General features: G+C 42.2%; 1 protein-coding gene across 7 annotated transcripts in view; it reads right to left on the minus strand.

Annotated features, from left to right (window-relative positions):
- Positions 1 to 26,797, minus strand: part of COBLL1 (cordon-bleu WH2 repeat protein like 1) — a 188,541-nt gene that overhangs the window by 71,837 nt on the left and 89,907 nt on the right. For 6 of the 7 annotated variants that reach the window (XM_056533254.1, XM_056533253.1, XM_056533257.1 and 3 more), the window contains 4 exons: positions 11,595 to 11,780; positions 10,321 to 10,528; positions 1,984 to 2,212; positions 293 to 331 (listed from right to left, as the gene is read on the minus strand). In XM_056533254.1, the coding sequence (XP_056389229.1) occupies positions 293 to 331; positions 1,984 to 2,212; positions 10,321 to 10,528; positions 11,595 to 11,780 (662 nt within the window). Of the gene's footprint in view, positions 1 to 292; positions 332 to 1,983; positions 2,213 to 10,320; positions 10,529 to 11,594; positions 11,781 to 12,923; positions 12,962 to 26,797 lie in introns of all 7 variants that reach the window. The other variant, XM_056533255.1, reaches the window with a different exon arrangement.

A 26,797-nucleotide genomic window follows, 5' to 3' on the forward strand; every position in this document is an offset into this window, starting at 1 on the left:
TTAAATTTTCTGGCACCAGTTCATAAAAAATAAAAATAAAAGGAGTTTTCCACCAGAGTAGTCCTCTAAGGGGTTCTCCAAGATTAGATAAGCATGCTTTTTTTTTTTTTGCAGCAGCAGCAGTTCACCTCTATTCATTGGAGAAGTGCAGCTCAGCTCTATTGGAGCCAACCAGCACTGCTCAGGTACAACCCACAGACAGGTGTGGCGCTGTATCCGGAAGAAAGAAGCCATCTTACAACACACAATGTTAACAAAAAATATATATATAATATGAATCTGGCGTACTTGCCTTGCAAAGGTGGTGGCCTGATCTCTGTTGGAGATGTAGCTAAAATAAAAAATAAATAATATATAGATGTCTTTATAAAATTGGATAACTGGAGACTTAAATTTTACATTTGTCTATCGCTTTAAAAACAAAAACTTTTAACAAGGTGTAGAGACATGTGAAAAGTTTTGATCGGACAGATCTGAGTGGGTTACCCTGGAAAAAAAAATTTTTATATATCAATTGGCTCCAGAAAGTTAAACAGATTTGTAAATTACTTCTATTTAAAAATCTTTACCCTTCCAGTACTTATGAGCAGCTGAAGTTTAGTTGTTCTTTTCTGTCTAAGTGCTCTCTGATGACACCTGTCACGGGAACTGTCAAGAGTAGAAGCAAATCCCCATAGCAAACCTCTTCTACTCTGTGCAGTTCCCGAGACAAGCAGAGGTGTCAGCAGAGAGTACTGTTGCCAGACAGAAAAGAACAACTCAACTTCAGCAGCTGATAATTATTGGAAGGATTAAGATTTTTTTATAGAATCATTTACAAATCTGTTTAACTTTCTGGAGCCAGTTGAAAAAAAAAAAAAAAGGTTTTTCCTGGAATACCCTTGACTACGACTGATAGCTAGAAATAGCTGGGAGAAGAGCAAGAGAGACAAACTTACAATGTAAGTCTATGGCAGTGATTCCCAACCAGGGTGCCTCCAGATGTTGCAAAACTACAACTCCCAACATGCCTGGACAGCCTTATCAGTACAGTACTTATCAGCTGCTGTATGCTACAGAGGACGTTGTGTAGTTCTTTTCTCTCTGACTATAGTGCTCTCTGCTGACACCTCTGCCCGTGTCAGGAACTGTCCAGAGCTGGAGCAAATCCTTATGGCAAACCCTGTCCTGCTCTGGACAGAGGCGTCAGCAGAGAGTACTGTGGTCAGACTGAAAAGAACTACACAACGTCCTCTGGAGCATACAGCAGCTGATAAGTACTGGAAGATTATGATTTTTACATTAATTTACAAATCTGTTTAACTTTCTGGCACCAGTTGATTTATTTTTCCCCCCTCCGGTGTACCCCTTTAAAATACCTTGATTGCACCATATGGAGTTGTGGACACAGTCACATGGTGCCTAAAGGCCAATAAGAGCACTTGACTATGTAATTTGCATAGATCATGCAAATTAAATAGGTGTCCAAGCAATCGGGTTCAGATTAGGTTGCATTTACTATACGTTTGCTTAACACTTCTGATGGTCAATATTACAATTTTTGCTCACCTAAAACAAGGAGTCTGGAGGGTGCTGGGCAGGGGTGTAGAGGTCTCAGTAGTTAAAGGGTCTGAAAGGCCCCATTGCCCCATAAGACGACACCAGTATTTTAAACGGTATAAAAATGTTGAAGAGCAATTGTGTACATATTATAGACAAGAATCACATGGTAGCTACGGAACTCGGACCAAGTTGGTCCCGCTCCCTTTGCTACCAAGAGGTAAGAACTGATGCAAGACCCCCTCACGCCTCCCCCTCTCCAACTAAAGGTAAAGCAAAGAGTGTGGAAGAATATATGGCAAAACTGGACACCATCATGTGGGTCCTATTTTGATCTTTACTTTGGGACACCCTCTGGTGCACCCTGTGAGGACCATCAAGGGACATGTTCCTACCTCTTTACCAAAGGCTTACTACATTCACAATGACCCGAAGCACACTTACCTTTGCTGTGATCCATTGCATACAGCTCCCTTAAGCCGAGATCGTTCAGGGACTTTGTTATATCAAGAGGCTTTTGGGACTGATAATCCTGAAGTAAAATGGTGGACCGAGGATCAAATTCACACTTATTACAAATGGAAGGAAGGAGATCCTGAAGTGGGACAAACGGGCTGACTCTCATGACGGTCTTCTGTGTTTTCCTGTAGTTGATGACAACTCGGACAGTTTGCTGAAGGAAAAAACATTAAAAGTTATATATGGCCCTGTATTTCTAGAAATACCACTTGTTTCCCAACATTACTTTACACCAGTATTTCACTTTAGAGCAGTGTTTCTCAACCAGAGTGCCTCCAGCTATTGCAAAACTACAACACCTGACATGAACAGCCAGCCAAAGGCCAAACACTGTCCAGGCATGTTGGAAGTTGTAGTTTTGCCACAGCTGGAGGCGCACTAGTTGGGAAACACTGATTTACACAGTTAAATGATGCCTGTATAGCAGTGTTTTAGGTTGTGTCCCCTCAAAATAACTCAACGCACAGCCATTAAAGGGGTACTCCGGTAGAATTTTTTTTTTTTTTTTTTAATCAACTGGTGCCAGAAAGTTAAAACAGATTTGTTAATTATTTCTATAAAAAAAATCTTCATCCTTCCATCTGTGAATACTAGAGGAAATTATTTTCTTTTTGGAACACAGAGCTCTCTGCTGACATCATGACCACAGTGCTCTCTGCTGACATCTCTGTCCATTTTAGGTACTGTCCAGAGCAGCATATGTTTGCTATGGGGATTTTCTCCTACTCTGGACAGTTCTTAAAATGGACAGAGATGTCAGCAGAGAGCACTGTGCTCGTGATGTCAACAGAGAGCTCTGTGTTCCAAAAAGAAAATAATTTCCTCTGTAGTATTCAGCAGCTAATAAGTACTGGAAGGATTAAGATTTTTTAATTGAATAAATTTACAAATCTGTTTAACTTTCTGGCACCAGTTGATTTAAAAAAGAAAAAGAAAAAAAAGTTTTCCACCGGAGTACCCCTTTAGTGTTTAAACCTTGGCAACACAAGCGAGCATACCCCTAAGTGGTAATGCTCAAACTGGGCCCAATCAGCTATTTTCCCTCCCGACCTTGTTAGTTACAAGGTCTCAGGTGTGAATGGGGAGCAGGTGTCTTAAATTTGATGTTATCGCTCTCACACTCTCTAATACTGGTCACTAGAAGTTCAACATGGCACCTCATGGCAAAGAACTCTCTGAGGATCTGAAAAAGATAGCCTAGGCTGAGAAAAGATGGTCTAGGCCAGTGTTTCCCAACCAGGGTGCCTCCAGCGGGTGGCTTTGGCTGTCCGGGCATGCTGGGAGTTGTAGTTTTGCAACATCTGGAGGCACCCTGGTTGGGAAACAATGGTCTAGGCTATAGAAAGGTTGCCAAGACCCTGAAACTGAGCTGCAGCACGGTGAGCAAGACCATTCAGCAGTTTCACAAGACAGGTTTCACTCAGAGTAGGCTTCACCATGTTCGACCAAAGAAGTTGAGTGCACATGCCCAGCATCAGATGCAGTGGATGTCTTTGGGAAATAGCTGTAAAAGTGCTGCCAGCATTGCTCACTGCATCATATCAGTCTGCATGGCTGTCATCCCAGAAGGAACCCTCTTCTAAAGATGAAGCACAAGAAAGTATGCAGTTTATTGAAGAAAAGATGAATAAGTGCATGGATTACCGGAACCATACATAAACGTATTTGGTTCAGATGGTGTCAGGTGCGTGTGGTGGAAATTAGGTGAGGAGTACAAAGATAAATGTGTCTTGCCTACCGTCAAGCATGGTGGTGGGGGAGTCATGGTCTGAGCTGTCATGAATGCTGTCGGCACTGGGGAGGTACAGGTCATTGAGGGAACCACGAATACCAACATGTGCTGTGACATACTGGAGCAGACATTGATCCCCTCCCTTCAGAGACTGGGCCGCAGGGCAGTATTCCGACATGATAACACCCAACACATCCAAGATGACCACTGCCTTGCTGGCCAAGCATGTCTCCAGACCTAAACCCTATTGAGCATGTGTAGGGAATCCCCAAACAAGAAGGTGGGGGCACAATGGCTCTAACATCCACCAGCTCTGTGATCATGGAGGAGTACAAAAGAGGTCCAGTGCCAACCTGTGAAGCTCTGGTAAACTCCATGCCCAAGAGGCTTAAGGCAGTGCTGGAAAATAATAGTTAAAGTCATTTATTCAGTGTTGTCACATGAAAAGAAATAACAAAAAAAATTACAAAAAGGTGAGGGTGGACGCATTTATGGGATATACTGTATATATAATGTGAGGGTTGGAGTCACTTATGGGGGATACTGTATATATAATGTGAGGGGTGGACTCACTTATGGGAGATACTGTACATAATGTGAGGGGTGGAGTCACTTATGGGAGATACTGTATATATAATGTGAGGGGTGTACTCACTTATGGGATATACTGTATATATAATGTGAGGGGTGGACTCACTTATGGGATATACTGTATATATAATGTGAGGGGTGGACTCACTTATGGGATATACTGTATATATAATGTGAGGGGTGGACTCACTTATGGGATATACTGTGTATATAATGTGAGGGGTGGACTCACTTATGGGATATACTGTATATAATGTGAGGGGTGGAGTCACTTATGGGAGATACTGTATATAATGTGAGGGGTGGACTCACTCATGGGATATACTGTATCTAATGTGAGGGGTGGACTCACTTATGGGATATACTGTATCTAATGTGAGGGGTGGACTCACTTATGGGAGATACTGTATATATAATGTGAGGGGTGGAGTCACTCATGGGATATACTGTATCTAATGTGAGGGGTGGCCTCACTTATGGGATATACTGTATCTAATGTGAGGGGTGGACTCACTTATGGGAGATCCTGTATATATAATGTGAGGGGTGGACTCACTTATGGGAGATCCTGTATATATAATGTGAGGGGTGGACTCACTTATGGGAGATACTGTAGATATAATGTGAGGGGTGGACTCACTTATGGGGGATACTGTATATAATGTGAGGGGTGGAATCACTTATGGGAGATACTGTATGTATAATGTGAGGGGTGGACTCACTTATGGGACATATTGTATATATAATGTGAGGGGTGGACTCACTTATGGGATATATTGTATATATAATGTGAGGGGTGGAGTCACTTATGGGATATACTGTGTATATAATGTGAGGGGTGGACTCACTTATGGGAGATACTGTATATAATGTGAGGGGTGGACTCACTCATGGGAGATACTGTATATAATGTGAGGGGTGGAGTCACTTATGGGAGATACTGTATCTAATGTGAGGGGTGGAGTCACTTATGGGAGATACTGTATATATAATGTGAGGGGTGGACTCACTTATAGGCGATACTGTATATATGTAATGTGAGGGGTGGACTCACTTATGGGGGATACTGTATATATAATGTGAGGGGTGGACTCACTTATAGGCGATACTGTATATATGTAATGTGAGGGGTGGACTCACTTATGGGGGATACTGTATATATAATGTGAGGGGTGGACTCACTTATGGGAGATACTGTATATATAATGTGAGGGGTGGACTCATTTATGGCAGATACTGTATATAATGTGAGGGGTGGACTCACTTATGGGAGATACTGTATATAATGTGAGGGGAGGAGTCACTTATGGGGGATACTGTATATATAATGTGAGGGGTGGACTCACTTATGGGAGATACTGTATATAATGTGAGGGGTGGAGTCACTTATGGGAGATACTGTATCTAATGTGAGGGGTGGAGTCACTTATGGGATATACTGTATATAATGTGAGGGGTGGACTCACTTATGGGAGATACTGTATCTAATGTGAGGGGTGGACTCACTTATGGGATATACTGTATATATAATGTGAGGGGTGGAGTCACTTATGGGAGATACTGTATCTAATGTGAGGGGTGGAGTCACTTATGGGATATACTGTATATATAATGTGAGGGGTGGACTCACTTATGGGAGATACTGTATATATAATGTGAGGGGTGGAGTCACTTATGGGGGATACTGTATATATAATGTGAGGGGTGGACTCACTTATGGGAGATACTGTATATAATGTGAGGGGTGGAGTCACTTATGGGGGATACTGTATATAATGTGAGGGGTGGAGTCACTTATGGGAGATACTGTATATATAATGTGAGGGGTGGAGTCACTTATGGGAGATACTGTATATATAATGTGAGGGGTGGAATCATTTATGGGATATACTGTATATATAATGTGAGGAGTGGACTCACTTATGGGAGATACTGTATATAATGTGAGGGGTGGAGTCACTTATGGGATATACTGTATATAATGTGAGGGATGGAGTCACTTATGGGAGATACTGTATATAATGTGAGGGGTGGAGTCACTTATGGGATATACTGTATATAATGTGAGGGGTGGACTCACTTATGGGATATACTGTATATATAATGTGAGGGGTGGACTCACTTATGGAAGATACTGTATATAATGTGAGGGGTGGACTCACTTATGGTATATACTGTATATAATGTGAGGGGTGGACTCACTCATGGGAGATACTGTATATATAATGTGAGGGGTGGAGTCACTTATGGGAGATACTGTATATAATGTGAGGGGTGGACTCACTTATGGGAGATACTGTATGTATAATGTGAGGGGTGGACTCACATATGGGAGATACTGTATATATAATGTGAGGGGTGGACTCACTTATGGGAGATACTGTATATAATGTGAGGGGTGGACTCACTTATGGGATATACTGTATATAATGTGAGGGGTGGACTCACTTATGGGGGATACTGTATATAATGTGAGGGGTGGACTCACTTATGGGGGATACTGTATATATAATGTGAGGGGTGGACTCACTTATGGGGGATACTGTATATAATGTGAGGGGTGGACTCACTTATGGGATATACTGTATATATAATGTGAGGGGTGGAGTCACTTATGGGATATACTGTATATATAATGTGAGGGGTGGAGTCACTTATGGGATATACTGTATATATAATGTGAGGGGTGGACTCACTTATGGGAGATACTGTATATATAATGTGAGGGGTGGAGTCACTTATGGGAGATACTGTATATATAATGTGAGGGGTGGAGTCACTTATGGGAGATACTGTATATAAGGTGAGGGGTGGACTCACTTATGGGAGATACTGTATATATAATGTGAGGGGTGGAGTCACTTATGGGAGATACTGTATATATAATGTGAGGGGTGGACTCACTTATGGGGGATACTGTATATATAATGTGAGGGGTGGACTCACTTATGGGGGATACTGTATATAATGTGAGGGGTGGAGTCACTTATGGGATATACTGTATATATAATGTGAGGGGTGGAGTCACTTATGGGATATACTGTATATAATGTGAGGGGTGGACTCACTTATGGGATATACTGTATATATAATGTGAGGGGTGGAGTCACTTATGGGAGATACTGTATATAATGTGAGAGGTGGACTCACTTATGGGAGATACTGTATATATAATGTGAGGGGTGGACTCACATATGGGAGATACTGTATATATAATGTGAGGGGTGGAGTCACTTATGGGAGATACTGTATATAATGTGAGGGGTGGAGTCACTTATGGGAGATACTGTATATATAATGTGAGGGGTGGACTCACTTATGGGGGATACTGTATATAATGTGAGGGGTGGACTCACTTATGGGATATACTGTATATATAATGTGAGGGGTGGAGTCACTTATGGGATATACTGTATATAATGTGAGGGGTGGACTCACTTATGGGATATACTGTATATATAATGTGAGGGGTGGAGTCACTTATGGGAGATACTGTATATAATGTGAGAGGTGGAGTCACATATGGGAGATACTGTATATATAATGTGAGGGGTGGACTCACTTATGGGAGATACTGTATATAATGTGAGGGGTGGACTCATTTATGGGATATACTGTATATAATGTGAGGGGTGGACTCACTTATGGGGGATACTGTATATAATGTGAGGGGTGGACTCACTTATGGGGGATACTGTATATATAATGTGAGGGGTGGACTCACTTATGGGGGATACTGTATATAATGTGAGGGGTGGACTCACTTATGGGGGATACTGTATATAATGTGAGGGGTGGACTCACTTATGGGAGATACTGTATATAATGTGAGGGGTGGACTCACATATGGGAGATACTGTATATATAATGTGAGGGGTGAACTCACTTACGGGATATACTGTATATATAATGTGAAGGGTGGAGTCACTTATGGGATATACTGTATATATAATGTGAGGGGTGGACTCACTTATGGGAGATACTGTATATAATGTGAGGGGTGGAGTCACTTATGGGGGATACTGTATATAATGTGAGGGGTGGACTCACTTATGGGATATACTGTATATAATGTGAGGGGTGGACTCACTTATGGGAGATACTGTATATAATGTGAGGGGTGGAGTCACTTATGGGAGATACTGTATATAATGTGAGGGGTGGACTCACTTATGGGAGATACTGTATATAATGTGAGGGGTGGAATCACTTATGGGAGATACTGTATATAATGTGAGGGGTGGACTCACTTATGGGAGATACTGTATATAATGTGAGGGGTGGAATCACTTATGGGAGATACTGTATATAATGTGAGGGGTGGAGTCACTTATGGGATATACTGTATATATAATGTGAGGGGTGGACTCACTTATGGGGGATACTGTATATATAATGTGAGGGGTGGACTCACTTATGGGGGATACTGTATATATAATGTGAGGGGTGGACTCACTTATGGGATATACTGTATATAATGTGAGGGGTGGAGTCACTTATGGGATATACTATATATATAATGTGAGGGGTGGAGTCACTTATGGGAGATCCTGTACGTCTCATGTGTCACATCTTTAAAGGGTAAAGCCGTGAGAAAACAGTCACTATGATGTGTCAGATATTGAATTACTGGTAATACAGAAACTATTGTACATGTGTGTAGGATATATTCTAAGTGTAGCCAGAACGATTAACCCCTTAATTAGAAAGTCCTTTTTCATTTATGTTATTTTTTTCCATATTATTACAAGCAGTGTTTGGGACTAGAGCTGCCGCTTTGTTAACAAGGTACAGTGCACGCATCCTAAAATGCGTTGTGAGCTTTAAAATAAAGAAGACAAGACGACTAAGGATATGGATTACTGGAACAATGGCCTGTGTTACATTGCGACCAAGACAAACTTATTTGGTTCAGATGGCGTAAAACGTGTGTGCCGGCAAGCAGGTGAGGAGAACAAAGACAAGTTTGTCTTGCCTACAGTCAAAGGCTGTCTGGGCATGCTGGGGGGTGTAGTTTTAGAACAGCTGGAGGACTCTGGTTGGGAAACACTACTTAAAGGGGTTATTCAGGAAAAAACGTTTTATATATATCAACTGGCTCCAGAAAGTTAAACAGATTTGTAAGTGACTTCTATTAAAAAATCGTAATCCTTTCAGTACTTACGAGCTGCTGAAGTTGAGTTGTTCTTTTCTGTCTAAGTGCTCTCTGATGACACCTGTCTTCGGGAACTGTCCAGAGTAGAAGCAAATCCCCATAGCAAACCTCTTCTACTCTGTGCAGTTCCCGAGACAAGCAGAGATGTCAGCAGAGAGCACTGTTGCCAGACAGAAAAGAACGACTCAACTTCAGCAGATAACTATAGGAAGGATTAAGATTTTTTTATTAGACAAAACTTACAAATCTGTTTAACTTTCTGGAGCCCATTGATATAATAGAAAAAATAAAATAAATAAATGATTTTTTTCCTGGAATACCCCTAGTAGATTACTCCAATAGTATGTGAACGTATTTCTATAACTTTAGTCACAGTTCTGCGGAGAGACTCCCTTAACCCTGGACATTCTTGTATACGAAATAATTCTGTCTACAGCAGTGTTTCCCAACCAGGGTGCCTCCAGATGTTGCAAAACTACAACTCCCAGCATGCCTGGACAGCCTTCGGCTGTCCAGGCATGCTGGGAGTTGTAGTTTTGCAGCAGCTGGAGGCACCCCGGTTGGGAAACACTGGTGTACGGGAATGACAGAACATTTCTGTGCTTTCTGTCTGCAATATACAAAGTAAGCAAAATACTGCAGCTACCGGCAGCCTATTTATTCAGCATTTCACTAACCACACAGAGCGGTACAGCACATGATGATTATTGCCTACGGCGCCCCTCGTGATCATGTGACTGTGGGAACAACACAACATGAAGACACCATCACACAGGGCACTCACCTCTGGCATGGTTGGACCAGGCTTTTTACTTTTCTCATCCAGATTTTTGGACTTGAGGATGACTTTCTCCACATCCAGCATGGCAATGGGGGTGTTGGGTTTAAACTTGGGCTGTGTCTTATCAGCTGAGATTACGTCTATGGTATAGGTGGATGGGTTCAGATGGTACTGCCCGCAGAGGTACACGAGTAGGTCCATCATGGGTTTACTGCGCGGGGAAAAGAGAACACACTATAAATGATCAAATCAACATAACTGATGACTTTTCTACAGTGAATTAAAGGGGGTCCTCCGGTGGAATAAAGTGTTTGTAAGATTTAATGGTGCCAGAAAGTCATAAAGATTTGTACTTATCACTTCTATTTCGAAATCTTAATCCTTCCAGTACTTATCAGCTGCTGTATGCTCCAGAGGAAGTTGTGTAGTTCTTTCCAGTCTGACCACAGTGCCCTCTGCTGACACCTCTGTCCATGTTAGGAACTGTCCAGAGCAGGAGAGGTTTGCAATGGGGATTTGTTCCTGCTCCGGACAATTCCTGACATGGACAGAGTTGGCAGCAGAGAGCACTGTGGTCAGGCTGGAAAGAACTACACATCTTTCTCTGGAGCATACAGCAGCTGATAAGTAGTGGAAGGATTAAGATTTTTAATACAAATGTAATTTACAAATCTGTATAGCATGAAAACATAATTTTCCTCTGAAGTACCCCTTTAAAGGGGTACTCCGGCCCTAAGACATCTTATCCACTATCCAAAGGATAGGGGAGAAGATGTCTGACTGCGGGGGTCCCGCCGCTGGGGACCCCCGCATTCTTGCATTCAGCACCCACCTCTTTGAGCTGCACGCCGCTCTGCCAGCTCACAAACTGCCGGATGCCGACCACGGGGCCGGAGTATCGTGACGTCACGACCCCGCCCCGTGTGACGTCACGCCCCGCCCCTGCTATGCAAGTCTATGGGCCGGCAGTCACGCCCCCTCCCATATACTTGCATAGTGGGGGCGGGGCTTGACACCACACGGGGCGGAGTCATGACATCACGATACTCCAGCCCCGTGGTCGGCATCCGCCCATTTGTGAGCTGGTAGCGCAGCGTGCAGCTCAAAGAGGTGGGTGCTGAATGCAAGAATCCCCAGTGGTGGGACCCCCGCGGTCAGACATCTTATCCCCTATCCTTTGGATAGGGGATAAGATGTCTTAGGGTCGAGTACCCCTTTAATCAGGTTTTCCCACATTATCTGATCGTAGTAGAACAGGATCTTAGGAGACGACATACCTGCCATGAACGATGGTTGTCTCAAGTCGGTCGCCGGGAAGAACCACCTTTAGTTCAATGTCTTGGTCGATGTTTTCTTTTTGGTCCATTTTATACTGGACTGTGTCTGCAGAATCAATCGACGTTACTGAGTCCGAGTACCTGGCCTCCCCAGGAGGAAGAGGAGCCTTGCCTTTGGCCTTTTTCCTGAAATGACAAAAATAAAATATGTATGATATATTGTATGATATGTATTACATACATGTAATAAAATACTAGACATGCAGCCACATTCCGGGGTTCTTCTGAAGGTTTTATTTATGGTCTATTCCACTCATCAGATATAACTTAGGATAGGCCATTAATAAAAAAAAAAAAAGTCCTGGAAAACATCTTTAAAAGGGGTGCTCAGGAGGGAAAAAAATAATTATTTTAAATTTTATTTTTTAATCAACTGGTGCCAGAAAGTTAAACATATTTGTAAATTACTTTTATTTAAAAAAAATCTTAATCCTTCCAGTACTTATTAGCTGCTGAATACTACAGAGGAAATTATTTTCTTTTTGGAACACAGAGCTGTCTGCTGACATCTCTGTCCATTTTAGGAACTGTCCAGAGCAGCATATGTTTGCTATGGGGATTTTCTCCTCCTCTGGACAGTTCCTAAAATTGACAGAGATGTCAGCAGAGAGCACTGTGTTCCAAAAAGGAAAGAATTTCTTCTGTAGTATTCAACAGCTAATGAAGTACTGGAAGGATTAAGATTTTTTTTTAATAGAAGTAATTTACAAATCTGTTTAACTTTCTGGCACCAGTTGATTTAAAAAAAAAATAATAAAGTTTTCCACCGGAGTACCCCTTTAAAACACTGAGGATGCTCACATGCATCCCTGTTTCTCAACTAGAGTGCCTCCAGCTGCTACAAAACTACAACTCCCAGCATGCCCGGACATGCTGGGAGTCGTAGTTTTGCAACAGCTGGAGGCACCCTGGTTGGGAAACACTGGCATACATACTGTACCAATATAAACGGAAATCTTGATCTATACTGAAAGTTAGCAGAATTATTCTCCTGTGCAAAGGGGCATTTCAAAGACCCTGAAGAGCTGAGGTCTGGAACACCTCCTTACTTCCCCTTCCATCCCTGTCTCTGATTGAATGACAGTCAGCTGGAAGCCGAGCCCTGTTTACAAACCCCCTTCCTGCACTGTGGATACAAATTGTGTGCAGGTGGAAAATTGGAAAGAACAGACAGATACATGAAAGGCACCACCTATGTCCTTGCCCTAACAGCCATCTAAGAGTGTCAGCGGTGTGGAACGTTAATTGCAGCTGACAGATTCCCTTTACCTAATAGAGCATTGGAAAATGCAGTTTCCAGACAACGCCTGTAAGAAAAACATTACAATTATTAACAGGCACATACATTTACTGAACAGAACATGCAGTAAAATCTGCAGAAATGCTTAAATTCTAATTTGTTAACCCAAAATTCCAGATAGTGGAGGAGGGATAACATTTTACCTATTTTTACAGTTTGGCTGGGGTCCACATGCTATTAATTTGTGCATGGTAAAATGACTTGCTAGTTGATGTTTAGGTCATGTTTAATGAAGGGAAGAAAATGGAGAGAAAAAAACCCATCAGGAGATTTGGATCAGTTTCAACTAAGTCAACGCGCTTCACGTAAAATGATCAGAATCGGCACAGTGATTTAAAGGGGTACTCCGGTGCTCCAGCACTCTGAACAATTCATTCAGAATGCTCGGAGCCGGAGGCCGTGATTGTTACATCACGGCCAAGCCCCCTCACGCCACACCCCTTCCGTGCATGTCTATGGGAGGGGGCGTGTCCCTAGACACTCCCCTCCCATATACATGAAGGGGGCATGGTTGTGACATCACGACCACTGCCGCAGGAACCCGGCATTTGTTTAGAACCTTTAGATAGGGGATATGGGGGGAGATTTATGAACTCCTGTGCAGAGGAAAAGTTGCCCAGTTGCCCATAGCAACCAATCAGATCGCTTCTTTCATTTTTCAGAGATATTTTCAAAAATGAAAGAAGCAATCTGATTGGTTGCTATGGGCAACTGGTCAACTTTTCCTCTGCAAAGTTTTGATAAATTTCCTCCATGATGTATAGCAGCGGAGTACCCCTTTAAAGATGCCGCTCTCTATTGGTGTGGAGAGATAAGAAGCCAAGCAAAAGCGTTCCTTCATAACATAATCTCTATATATTTCCGACCAACCTCATCTAGCAAATAAATACAAGTACCTGACAGATCTGATGACCCACGGGGAGACAGCTGTCCATTTGGGACATCAGAACTATAGTCATATATCAGATATGACTTATGGCAACAATATGGAAACAAAAATGCACCTGTATAACGATAGTGTGAAACTCGTCTTAGCCAAAATGGAACATTAAATGGCAGCAAACCAATTTTCATCACAAAGTGGGAATTTATCAAGACCTTGGTTTAATACGCCGGTATTCATAAGATTCACTGGAGAAAGAATTCCCAACTCTATTAGGAGGCGCAGACATCTTAATAATTTTGGCACATCTTTGACATTCCCTCTAGCTGGCATAGATTTTTATTTCATGCCAATTTTCTGGCCAAAAAATGTGCCTAGCTGTGAAGAAAGGGTGCTTGTTTAACCCTTTCTATTCGTGACACCAGGGTGAGGGCTATTCTCTGTATGCTTGTCCTACCGCCACCCTTCCCAAGAGCAATAGGGAGATAGGAAATAATTGATTGTCCACAACCGGAGATTTGCAGCAACTTGTCGGAACTTTTACTGAAGATTTTATGCAATAATGAACAGGAACAGTCCATACAACAGAGTCTATTAGAGCTTGACAAGTGGTTGAGGACCTCGTGAGTCTATTGAGCTTAGGAAAGTAATTGTTGTGGTGATCCACTGGATTTAGGGGTTTAGATTCAGTCCAGTAATCACGCTAGCTTTAGCGGGGATTGAGATGTTAACTCACGGTTTAGTTTAGGCTGAGGCCGGCAGGTTTCTGGCCTAGCTTGTCTTTGAAAGTTGCGCAGATCTGTCCTGCTAGTCCGGCATCCACGAGAGCAGCAAACCAAGAGAGTGATAATTGGCTCCCTTACAGCTCCCTTATATGGGCAGGGGCTGGGCTTAAGCTCACTGGTCCATAATAACTGTCAATCTTCTGTACAAAGAGTTCTGGGTAATCATGTGACCCAAGGACCTCCAAAGGTCCTCCAACATACCATAGAGGAATTAACATGGTCACATGACCGAAGGTCCTGCGACGCTAACAAGGTAAGTAGACTAATATACACTATATTAAATATACACATTATTAAATATATACATAATAGCATTATGAAATTAGAGAAGGAGGAGGCGACTAGGGGCTGTCCCACCTGGGGGACCCTAACTGAACATAGTAACTGACTTTGGGGACCACCATACAAGGTACGGTATGCAATACGGTACCGGGACACCACATATGTATGTAAGTATGTATGCCACAAAACTGACACACTGGAGGTGCAAAATCAATCCCTACATGCCTATTCAATAGGAATATACAGAAGACTCACCAAAAAGATGCCACACACCCCAGAGAGTAAGGCTATGTTCACATGGCAGAATTTACGGGTAGGATTCGGAAGACAAATTCCACTCGGAAATTCCATTGTAGCCGATGTCCTTTGTATTCAAAAGGGATTCAGCTGCACCATACACACGGTGGAATTTCCACAGCGGAGACTGCGATTCCAGCCTCCGCATAAAGAATTGTTATGTCTATGAAGACGGCGCATTTCCGACCGGTCCCAGTGCTGCCATGATCTGCAGACAGGCAGACATCCTGCAGTGTGAACCTGAAACCTAGCCTAAGGGGGTCACGTATGAAGGCCTGAAAGCCAGGTCAATTGGTGCACCTTAGTTTGAGGTATCACACGTGAGGGTCGCATGTAAGATGCGCTTTCTGTGCCACGCACACCAATGGGAGTACTTTGGGCATGGTTTCATCAGCGCACAGATTTTGGTAGGATGCATGATGTGCAAGATCGGCAAAAAAGTCAGACAATCTTGCATTAAGCCACACAAGCTGGGACCAGATGCAGCTAGCCATGCTGGCTTTAATATGCACAACAAGTGTATCATTCCCTGGGTTGGGTGCAGCACGTCAGGCTCACAGTGTTACTAGAAAAGTAGTCATGAAAAGATTTACTACATATCTCACCGAGCTGTGCGGTATATGGTATACTGCATGCAAAGTGCACCACTGTATGCTGTACAGGAGCCAGGACACCAATTACTTTACTGATAGGAGTCCCTGCTCCTGTGTGTCTTATACAGCCATGGGCTCTGGAAGAGGCATGCATTGTACTACTCCTGCCCTGCCAGAAAGGAGTTAAAGGGGTACTCCGGTGGAAAACATATTTTTTTTTTTAAATGAACTGGTGCCAGAAAGTTGAACAGATTTGTAAATTACTTCTATTAAAAAAATCTTTACCCTTCCAGTACTTTTTAGCAGCTGTATGCTACAGAGGAAATTATTTTCTTTTTTAATTCCTTTTTTTGCCTTGTCCACAGTGCTCTCTGCTGACACCTGATGCCCGTATTAGGAACTGTCCAGAGCAGCATAGGTTTGCAATGGGGACTTTCTCCTGCTCTGGACAGTTCCTGATATGGGCATCAGGTGTCAGCAGATAGCACTGTGGACAAGACAAAAAGTAATTAAAGGAGTAGTCCGGCGCGCACTTTTCTTATTTTATCCGGTCCGGACTGCAAAAAAAGAGAAAAAAACCTCTCTTGCCTGCCTACGCGCCCCGGTACAGGTGTTCGGTCACCGGGCTGTTTTTGCAGCCCGGACCGGATAAAATAAGAAAAGTGTGTGTTATATATCAACTGGCTCCAGAAAGTTAAATAGATTTGTAAATTACTTCTATTAAAAAATCTTAATCCTTTCAGTACTTATAAGCTGCTGAAGTTGAGTTGTTCTTTTCTGTCTAAGTGCTCTCTGCTGACACGTGTCTCTGGAACCGCCCAGTTTTTAAGCAAATCCCCATAGCAAACCTTTTCTACTCTGTGCAGTTCCCGAGACAAGCAGAGATGTCAGCAGAGAGCACTGTTGCCAGACAGAAAACATCAACAACTCAACTTTAGCAGCTGATAATTAAAGAAAGGATTAAGATTTTTTAATAGAAGTAATATACAAATCTGTTTAACTTTCTGGAGCCAGTTGATTTATAAAAAAAAAAAAAAAAGTTTTTCTCCTGGAATACCCATTTACGTAGCGATACACTCCCCCCTATACTTCATGAGCAGGGTGATCTGCATCAGACACATAGGGGGAGATTTAGCAAAACATGTGCAGAGTAAAAGTGGCGCAGTTGCCCATAGCAACCAATCAGGTTGCTGCTTTCATTTTTCAGAGGTCTTTTTAAAAAATATGAAAGACGCAATCTGGTTGGTTGCTATGGGCAACTGCACCACTTATCCTCTACACAGGTTTAGATAAATCTCCCCCATAGGTTGTGTTTATATGCACAGCAGGCCAAATCAATTTTTTTAGGCCCGTCGCGCAAATCTGCATGACAGTCGCTGCCTCACACTAAAATTAGCCAGTATTAGGGGTTTACCTCATCATACATGCCACCTCCCTGATAATACATGACCCCCTGCGTAAGATTTGTTCCCGGATCTATTGATGGTACATGGGTGACAGTAGGGACAAATTTAGATCCCAAAAATATAAAGTACTGTATGTGCGTACTGGCAGCTGGGACAAATGCTGCAACTGCTGAAGAACCTCTTTTTAGGACTAGTGCTTATTTAACATAAGTGACTCCAAAAAAAAAAAAAAAAGGCCTACAGCAGTGTTTATCAACCAGGATACATCCAGTTGTAGTTTTGCAACAGCTGGGGGAACTCTGGTTGGAAAACACTGCTATACCCATATGTATCTACCCTCTTTGGAGGAGATTTATCAAAACCTGTGCAGAGGAAGCGTGGTGCAGTTGCCCATAGCAACCAATCAGAGCGCTTCTTTTATTTTTCACAGGCCTCTATAAAAATGAAAGAAGCCATCTGATTGGTTGCTATGGACAACTGCTCTTCCTCTCCACAGGTTTTGATAAATCTCCCCTATTTGACAATGTTTCTCACTAAAGACCTGACATTTACAAAACAGTGCAAAAAGTGAAAGTGAAAGTGTTGCCCATAGCAACCATTTCCCAGATCACTGCTAGCAACCCGAGAGCCAACATCTGATTGGTTTCTACGGTAGCCGCTCCACTCTTTTTGCTTGTTAAGAGCCTGGGGCAGTGTTTTTCAACCAGGGTGCCTGCCGCTGTTGCAAAACTACAACTCCCAGCATGCCCGGACAGCCGTTGGCTGTCCGGGCATGCTGGGAGTTGTAGTTTTGCAACAGCTGGAGGCACCTTGGTTGGGAAACACTGGCCTACAGAGGAATGTAACTGCCCATCGGGTGATATGGATCCCAGGCTTGCACCAGATCTGCCTTACCCAAACATTGGCTTCTATAAACCTAAATGTGAACTGCAAGACTGCCATCAAATAAAAACAACACCCATAGAAAAAGAAAAAAAACTAAAAAAAAAAAATAATACATTATTTAGCAAGCAATGGAATAATACTGCGCAGTGTTCCCGACACCTTGTAAAGCCACAATACACCTTCAGGCAATTGGCAGGATGAGAAATCCGGTTTCTTTGACTCGATCCCCAATAGTCCTGCTCAATTTCCTTCCTGAAAACAAAAGTCGCCTTTTGTCTTAAAGCTACCCTAGACGTTAATTTTAGCAGACATCTATGCCCATTGAGGTTTACAGGTTAATGGTTATATCAATATATACATCTGCTTATTGCAAACAAAAGGCGGCAAACTGGGAGATAATAGCCGGCAACCTGATCTGTAACAGACTCCTGCAATGGAGGCATTTTTTTTACCTAGCATGGAAGGGGTTAATGGGATGATCCTTCTAAAGCCAGAGAGGAGCTCAACGCAGTGACTGCGCATAGTGCGTCTACCGAAGACAGGAGGACTATCCTTAAAGGGGTATTCCGGTGAAAAACATATATATTATATATATTATTTTTTTTCATATCAAAAAGTTAAACAGATTTGTATATTAATTCTATGAAAACATCTTAATCCTTCCAGTATTTTTTATGAGCTGCTGGAGTTGAGTTGCTCTTTTCTGTCTGACCACAGTGCTCTCTGCTGACACCTCTGTCCGTCTCAGGAACTGTCCGGAGCAGGAGAGGTTTGCTATGGCGATTTGCTTCTACTCTGGACAGTTGCTGAGACAGAGGTGTCAGTAGAGAGCACTGTGGTCAGACAGAAAAGAACAACTCAACTTCTGAAGCTGATAAGTACTGGTAGGATTAGGATTTTTTTAATGGAAGTAATTTACAAATTTGTTTAACTTTCTGGAGCCAGTTGATATAAAGAAAAAAAAAAGTTTTTCACTGGACTACCCCTTTAAAGGGAGCACGTCACATGAAAAGTGCAGTTCTGCATACATGGCGTTACGGAGCAGCAGTAGGGAACCTCAGGCCTGTGGGACATATACAGCTCGCGGAATCATAAGGTCTGATCTGCTCAGTAGGGCCAGACTTATTTCAATAGCACCGTTTTTGAACAGTCACGACAGATGTTTACAGCTTACCATGGTGTGTCCTATATACAGGAGGCAAAATATGTACAGATGACAAGCTACCTACAGGGGGTCCTATATACAGAAGAAGGACTATCTACAGATGACAAGCTACCTACAGGGGGTCCTATATACAGGGGAAGACCATCTACAGATGACAAGCTACCTACAGGGGGTCCTATATACAGGGGAAGGACCATCTACAGATGACAAGCTACCTACAGGGGTCCTATATACAGGGGAAGGACTATCTACAGAGGACAAGCTACCTACAGGGGTCCTATATACAGGGGGAAGGACCATCTACAGATGACAAGCTACCTACAGGGGGTCCTATATACAGGGGAAGGACTATCTACAGAGGACAAGCTACCTACAGGGGGTCCTATATACAGGGGAAGGACCGTCTACAGATGACAAGCTACCTACAGGGGGTCCTATACACAGGGGAAGGACTATCTACAGATGACAAGCTACCTACAGTGGGTCCTATACACAGGGGAAGGACCATCTACACATGACAAGCTACCTACAGTGGGTCCTATACACAGGGGAAGGACTATCTACAGATGACAAGCTACCTACAGGGGGTCCTATACACAGGGGAAGGACTATCTACAGATGACAAGCTACCTACAGTGGGTCCTATACACAGGGGAAGGACCATCTACACATGACAAGCTACCTACAGGGGGCTCCTATCCACAGGGCGTCCTATATACATGGAGCAAACTATCTACAGGAAATAAGTGGCCTACAGGAAGGGCCTACATACAGGGGGCAAGTTATCTACAGGGGGGGTCCTACATACAAGGGACATGCTACCTATTGGGGATTTCTACATACAGGTGGCAAACTACCTACATGGGGGTCCTACATACAGGGACAAGTTACCTACAGGGGACAAGTTACCTTCAGAGGGGTCCTACATACAAGGAGCAAACTACCTACCCATGATTTCTACATATAGGGGACAAAAAACCTACAGGGGGTCCAACTTCCAGGAGGCAAGCTACCTACGGGGGGGGGGGGGGGGTCTTACATACCAGGAGAAAACTACCTACCAGGTTTATTACATACAGGGGACAAACTACTAGGGGCAAACTACCTACTAGGTTTTTTACATACAGGGGGCAAACTCCCTACAGGGGACAAGTTACCTTCAGAGGGTTCCTACATACAGAACTACCTACCAAAACTTTTTTTTTTTTTTACATACAGGGGGGAAAACTACCTACAGGGGGGACTACATACAGGAAGGAGGAGCTGAGCAGAGTGATACATAGTTTTGGGAGAAAAAATGCAAAACTACAATTCCTAGCATGCCTGGAAAGCCAACAGCTGTAGTCTTGCAACAGCTGGAGGGCCAGAGTTTAGAGACCACTGTAAAACACAGCGTATGAAAAAGGCTTTTCTAAACCAGAAAACCTTTTTAACCCTTTCAGCTGTCCTATGTTATAACATAATATGCAGCTGGTTTTTATACTGCAAGATCCCAGCTCTGTGCACGTTGCCAGAAAATGCAAGCACAATGCGATCACATCTGGTTACGTTTCCTGCTTTTTATAGTTATGCAATACATATACAGATCTTCATTTATTGAATACCCATACAGTATATACAGGCCACAGCCGGTTATGCCATGAACGCACACCGTGCTCGTCCCGATACACATTGTGCCTCTGTAATCATTGCAATGATCTGGCAATGGTATATTCTGCCCTTATAGGCTTCAATACAAACAGAGTTCTCACCTTGACTCAATACTCCAGTTGGGAGACACTTCGAACATTGTGTGAGGGGATAACTAACTATGGATCTATAGTACAAGTGAATAGAAGAAACTTCTTTACTCACCCCCCCCCCCCCTCCTGCAACTCAAATCTTTTTTAAAAAAAAATCAGCTCAGCTTTGTTCTGCGTCTGCAAGATAAGCAATACAAGTTTATAAAGGAAGGAGGGAGAATTTCAGCCCCACCAACTCTAGGAGAACTGCAAATCAAAGATAAAGCCTTCTGAGCAGAAATCTGCTGGATAATACCATATACAAGTAATATAATGGCCATAAATAGTGCTGCTTCCCATTTAGACACACAGGACAGCTTTGTCCTAAAAGTCACCTGAAATGACAGGTACACTTTAAAAGGGGTACTCCGCCCCTAGACATCTTATCCCCTATCCAAAGTATAGGGGACAAGATGTCTGATCATAAGTTGCTTTATTATACATTTTGACACCATACACAGGTTGTCCATATTGGTCGTTATAGTTGATCACGCTGGCCATACATGAAAGAGGACACCAGGTGAAGGATGAACAAACTTTCTCAAAATGTTCTTTTTTTTCTGAAGATTCCTGAACAAAAGATCTTGTGTTCATCCGAAAAAACTTCAGCCGCAGCTGCCATTTTTTCAAAGGCGAGGACAGTATGCCATCAGTCAGCTTTACCCAATGAACAATCCTTTTGGTTGGAAGAATCTTTTTTTTTTTTTTTTTAACAAGTTTAGTCTAATGTGTATGGGTACCTCATAGGGTTTATCCGCAGTGTGTTCGGAACCGGACGCAGATACCGGAGGTTACGAGGAAGCGAGGGAGGTAAGTAAAAGCTTTTTATTTTGTTTTATTCTACAGCCTGGGCACATTAGATATTTACCCGATACAACTTCGATCACGCTCCAGCTGCAAAATATCTGTTTAAAAAGAAATGTATAGCCCAAAAGCAGCAGCGATCAGGATATAGATTTGCCATAACTCCCATAGACTAGCATAGGACTTACATAGGCAAAACCGTATCCTGATCGCTGTAGTCTTGGGCAATGACCTAGCTGGAACATTTAGAAAGATATCCTGCCATCAGAGAGCGAAGGGCGTTACGAGTCAAGTAAGACAAGAGTATCAGCTCCAGTGCCTTCCACATATATACTACGGCAATAAAGAAGTTGCGGTAGAGAATCATGCCGACATAGCAGATAATTACAACTTTTCCACATAAGCAGCTTTATTTACTGTTTTTCTAGGCCGATTACAGTGCTCAATATCTGTTATAATATCAAGACAAGAGATATTAAAAAAAGTATCACATGGTACAAGTCTGTCTCATCCTGTCATTCTAGACATACTTTTTGGGCATTTTAAACCCCATGCTTTCCCAGTTACAGCACTAGCAAAATAAAAAAAATAAAAAGTAATACGGATTTTGCTAAATATTACATACAAAATTTAGATTGAAAACATATGGCGACCAGCCCCACAGTTTATACAGATGTTTAAGTGGCGCGACTATGAAAATATTTTGTGTTCCAGCCAAATCGAACTAACTTAAGGACGACAGACGGTAAAGGTGACATTGTGAGTCACATGGTGGCACTGTGGTGTGCGGACACTGGATTATACCAAAATAAAGGGCTTCAGGTTGCAAACTTCTATGTTTTAAAGGATTTACACCGTATAGAAGAAGCCATCCCGCTCAGCCAACTTGTTATAATGCCACTTCCTGCTATAAATATGCCTTGCGAGCATCAGATAAAACGTTTTCCAAAGTATACAAACAGTAACAAAGGGTTGACATTTGGAAACAAAAGCACATCTTTCATGGTATATTCACTTTACATTGGCAAATTTCAATCATGTTTTTTAAGTATAAATATGTTTATAAATATACGGCAACAATACCGATTTGTGTATACAGATTCTATGCAGACCTGTGTGTCTCCATGGTTACAGACCACAAACATACCTTGTGTAGTCAGGTTTTGTAGTTGCAGTTGTGATAGCCTGGGGGTGTAGGGTATGGGGAGTGTAGCTGTGCGGTTACTAAAGGGTGCTCGTTAACCCTTGCTATTCGTGACGCCAGGGTGAGGGCTCCTCTGTAATGTTTGTCCTAGCACCACCCTTCCCAAGAGCGATAGGGAGGTATTAAATAAGTGAATGTCCACAACCGGAGAGTTTTCTGAAACAGTTGCAACTTTTACTGAAGATTTTATGCAAGCTTCATAACCGGAACAGTTGCTATACATGCAAGCTTTGGAGCTTTGGAGATTGACAAAGGTTGGGACTTTAGCAATTTAGAGTCTTTAGGATATTAGGCGTTGTTCCACTGGATTTAGGGGATTTAGTTGCGGTCCAGTAGTCACGCTAGCTTTAGCAGGGGTAGTTTAGAACTCACAGTTTAAGTTCCGCTGAGGTTTTTCAGGCCTAGCGTGTCTTTGCAAGTTGCGCAGATCCGTCCTGCTAGTCCGGCATCCAAGAGAGCAGCAACCCAAGAGAGCTATAATTGGCTACAGCTCCCTTATATGGGCAGGTGCTGGACTAGTGCTAATTGGTCCAATACTTGTGTCAATCACCATTACAAAGGATTGTGGGTAACACGTGACCCAAGGACCTCCAAAGGTCCTCCAACATACCATAGAGGATATTAACATGGTCACATGACCGAAGGTCCTGCGACGCTAAACAAGGTAAATACTATACATTATATTAAATATACAGTATTACCAAATATGTACATGTATTAACAGTATAGAATTAGAGTTGAGAAGAGACAACTAGGGGCTGTCCCACCTGGGGGACCCTACCTGAACGTAGTTACTCTGACTTTGGGGACCACCACACTAGGTACGGTATGCAATAGGGTACCGGGACACCACACAGTCACTTTCATGTGTCCCCTACTTTTACAGCTGTAGCATCTGCTAACTGTATTGGCGATGCACTATGCTGTTTCGAAGGTGTGCTCTTGTAGCGCGAGTGCCATGGAATGCAAAGCCTCCAGGCTGAGCTGCACCTAGGAGGACCTCAGCCCATCCACCCGGCAAAATAAAGGTACATGACAGTAGTCACTGTAGAGGTACAGTACTCATAATTACTGTACTAGACAGATGTAGAGTACTTTATAGACAGCTATTGGACTGGGTTTAAGAGGCACTAGCCCGAAGCATTGGGATTTGCAAGATCTAACCTATAGAAGGGAGAACAATTGTATGATCAGACCCCACACAGGTTTTTCTTTGTAGTCTGTAACCATGGAGACACACAGGTCCATATAGGAGCTGTAGACACAAAATATGGTAAAATATTTGTGCAACTGATCAAAGATGTCGCACACATTCAAGAGAATCACCTGGTCGGCAGATGAGATGAGAAAAAAAAAAAGAAAGAAAAAGAGAAAAGAAAAGGAGAAAAGAGAAAAGAAAAAGAGAAAAGAGAAAGAAAGAAAGAAAGAAAGAAAGAAAAAAGAAAGAAAGAAAGAAAAGAAAAAAAAAATGTGTAAGATAACTATAATGACGGTGACTCGCGTCCATCACGTTTCCTTAGCCGTATAGAGCACATGCACATTCTCTACTCCACAAAGCCTGTTGCCTAGTAAGGGCACAATGTCAGGCAGGAAAATGTCACTGATCAGTTATGATATGTAAGCACATACCTGTCATACCAGCAGGAATTCCGATAGCTTTGTATGTTATTGCTGCCCTATACAGTATGTGTGACGAATTTGTCCATGTATCAATGACTAGAGCAATGCTTTTTTTTTCCCTTTGGGGTGAATGATGTAAATGTTACGGTACAGTATTTAACTCTAGTCCAGTGCTTCCCAACCAGGGTGCCTCCAGCTGTTGAAAAACTACAACTCCTAGCATGCCCGGACAGCCGAAGGCTGTCCGGGCATGCTAGGAGTTGTAGTTTTTCAACAGCTGGAGGCACCCTGGTTGGGAAGCACTGGACTAGAGTTAAATACTGTACCGTAACATTTACATCATTCACCCCAAAGGAATAAAAATATATACTTTTTGTAAATGTGTGTGATTTATGCACAGACCATCCAACAGATGATACAAGAGACAGAAGAAAAAAGAAAAACAAAGCAATCACATGTCCGCATTACCATCTGACTTCCTGCGGTTCCACCGCTATCACATGAAAACACATGATTTTATTACAAGTGGACTCGGCTCCAGAGTCTTGTATAACTCATTCAGTACTAGAAGTATCTGAACAGCTCAATATCCCCTACTATGGGAACCAGACAAGACTGCGGCACCACTTTCCTGCCAATTAAAGAACAAAAAAATAAAAATAACAAAAAGTTAACTTCAAGAGAAAAAAAAAAAAAACTTACATTTTTGGAGGTTCTTAATGTATCTAAGCAGTAGGGTGAGGTCAGGGGTGGCAGAAAAAAAAAATTGAGAAACAGCCAGGAATGCCAAAAGTTCCATTTGAGACTGATTGTCTTTAATGAACAACGGGGGGAAATGGTAGAGAAACATTAAAGGAAGCTTTTCCCCCCTGAGATTGTGTTATCCCAGCAAAGTTCACACAAAACTAACAGTAACAAAAAAAAGAAGAAAAAAAAAACTAATTGATTCTAACACAACTCCCGGATTATTTTAGGAAACTTGTTTAGAAATGTTGCAAATGGGCGTTCACTTGATCGCTCCTACTGAAGATATTTTTAGGTGAGACGTAAAACCTCTCTAGATAGGCAAATGTTTACAAAATAAAATGTTTTTAAAAGGGCGTTTACATTCTGGAGATAATTGGGAAATGGAGAGACAATATACAGGGCGCAGCCTGAAAATAAAAGTATATAGCTAGATATACGGTCCTTGGATTTAAAGGGGGTATTAAATGATTTTTTTGTTTTCCCCTTCGCCCTTTGAGCCCATGTTGCTAAGTTATAATACTGTAATTTGCTTCTATTAATAAACCCCAAAAAAGGAGCTATTTGCACGAATTGATGTACAGAAAATGATATCAATCTTTATTGCATAATGCATGACAAACAATAAGATTCATATTAAAAGGGGTACTCCCGTGGAAAACTTTTTTTTATTTTTATTTTTAAATCAACTGGTGCCAGAAAGTTAAAACAGATTTGTAAATTACTTCTATTAAAAAAAAAAAAAATCTTAATCCTTCCAGTACATATTAGCTGCTGAAAACTACAGGAGAAATTATTTTCGGAACAGTGCTCTCTGCTGACATCACGAGCACAGTGCTCTCTGCTGACATCTCTGTCCATTTTAAGAACTGTCCAGAGTAGGAGAAAATCCCCATAGCAAACATATGCTGCTCTGGACAGTTCCTAAAATGGACAGAGATGTCAGCAGAGAGCTCTGAGTTCCAAAAAGAAAATAATTTCCTCTGTAGTATACACACCCTAAAAAGTACTGGAAGGATTAAGATTTTTTAATAGAAGTAATTTACAAATCTGTTTACCTTTCTGGCACCAGTTGATTAAAAAATAAAAATAAAAAAAAAATAAAAAAAGTTCTCCACAGGAGTACCCCTTTAAAACAGGGAGGAATACACAACAGAAGGCGGCAGCCTGGGACTAATGTAAACAATAATTATTGGACCATGTGGAACATATATCAAAAAGAGCTTGTGGCTAAAAACCATAATATGGGTAAAAAACAGAAAAGCACTAAAGGTATGTGCAGTAATGCATGGTAAACTATAGAGAAAAATAAGGTACCGGTGCAAAGTCAATATGCTGCTGCATTAGTTTAGCCATATAGACAATATAACATGGATACATACCCCACTATACTC

Source organism: Hyla sarda, chromosome 8 (assembly GCF_029499605.1).
Source record: "Hyla sarda isolate aHylSar1 chromosome 8, aHylSar1.hap1, whole genome shotgun sequence".
NCBI classification, from domain to species: domain Eukaryota; kingdom Metazoa; phylum Chordata; class Amphibia; order Anura; family Hylidae; genus Hyla; species Hyla sarda.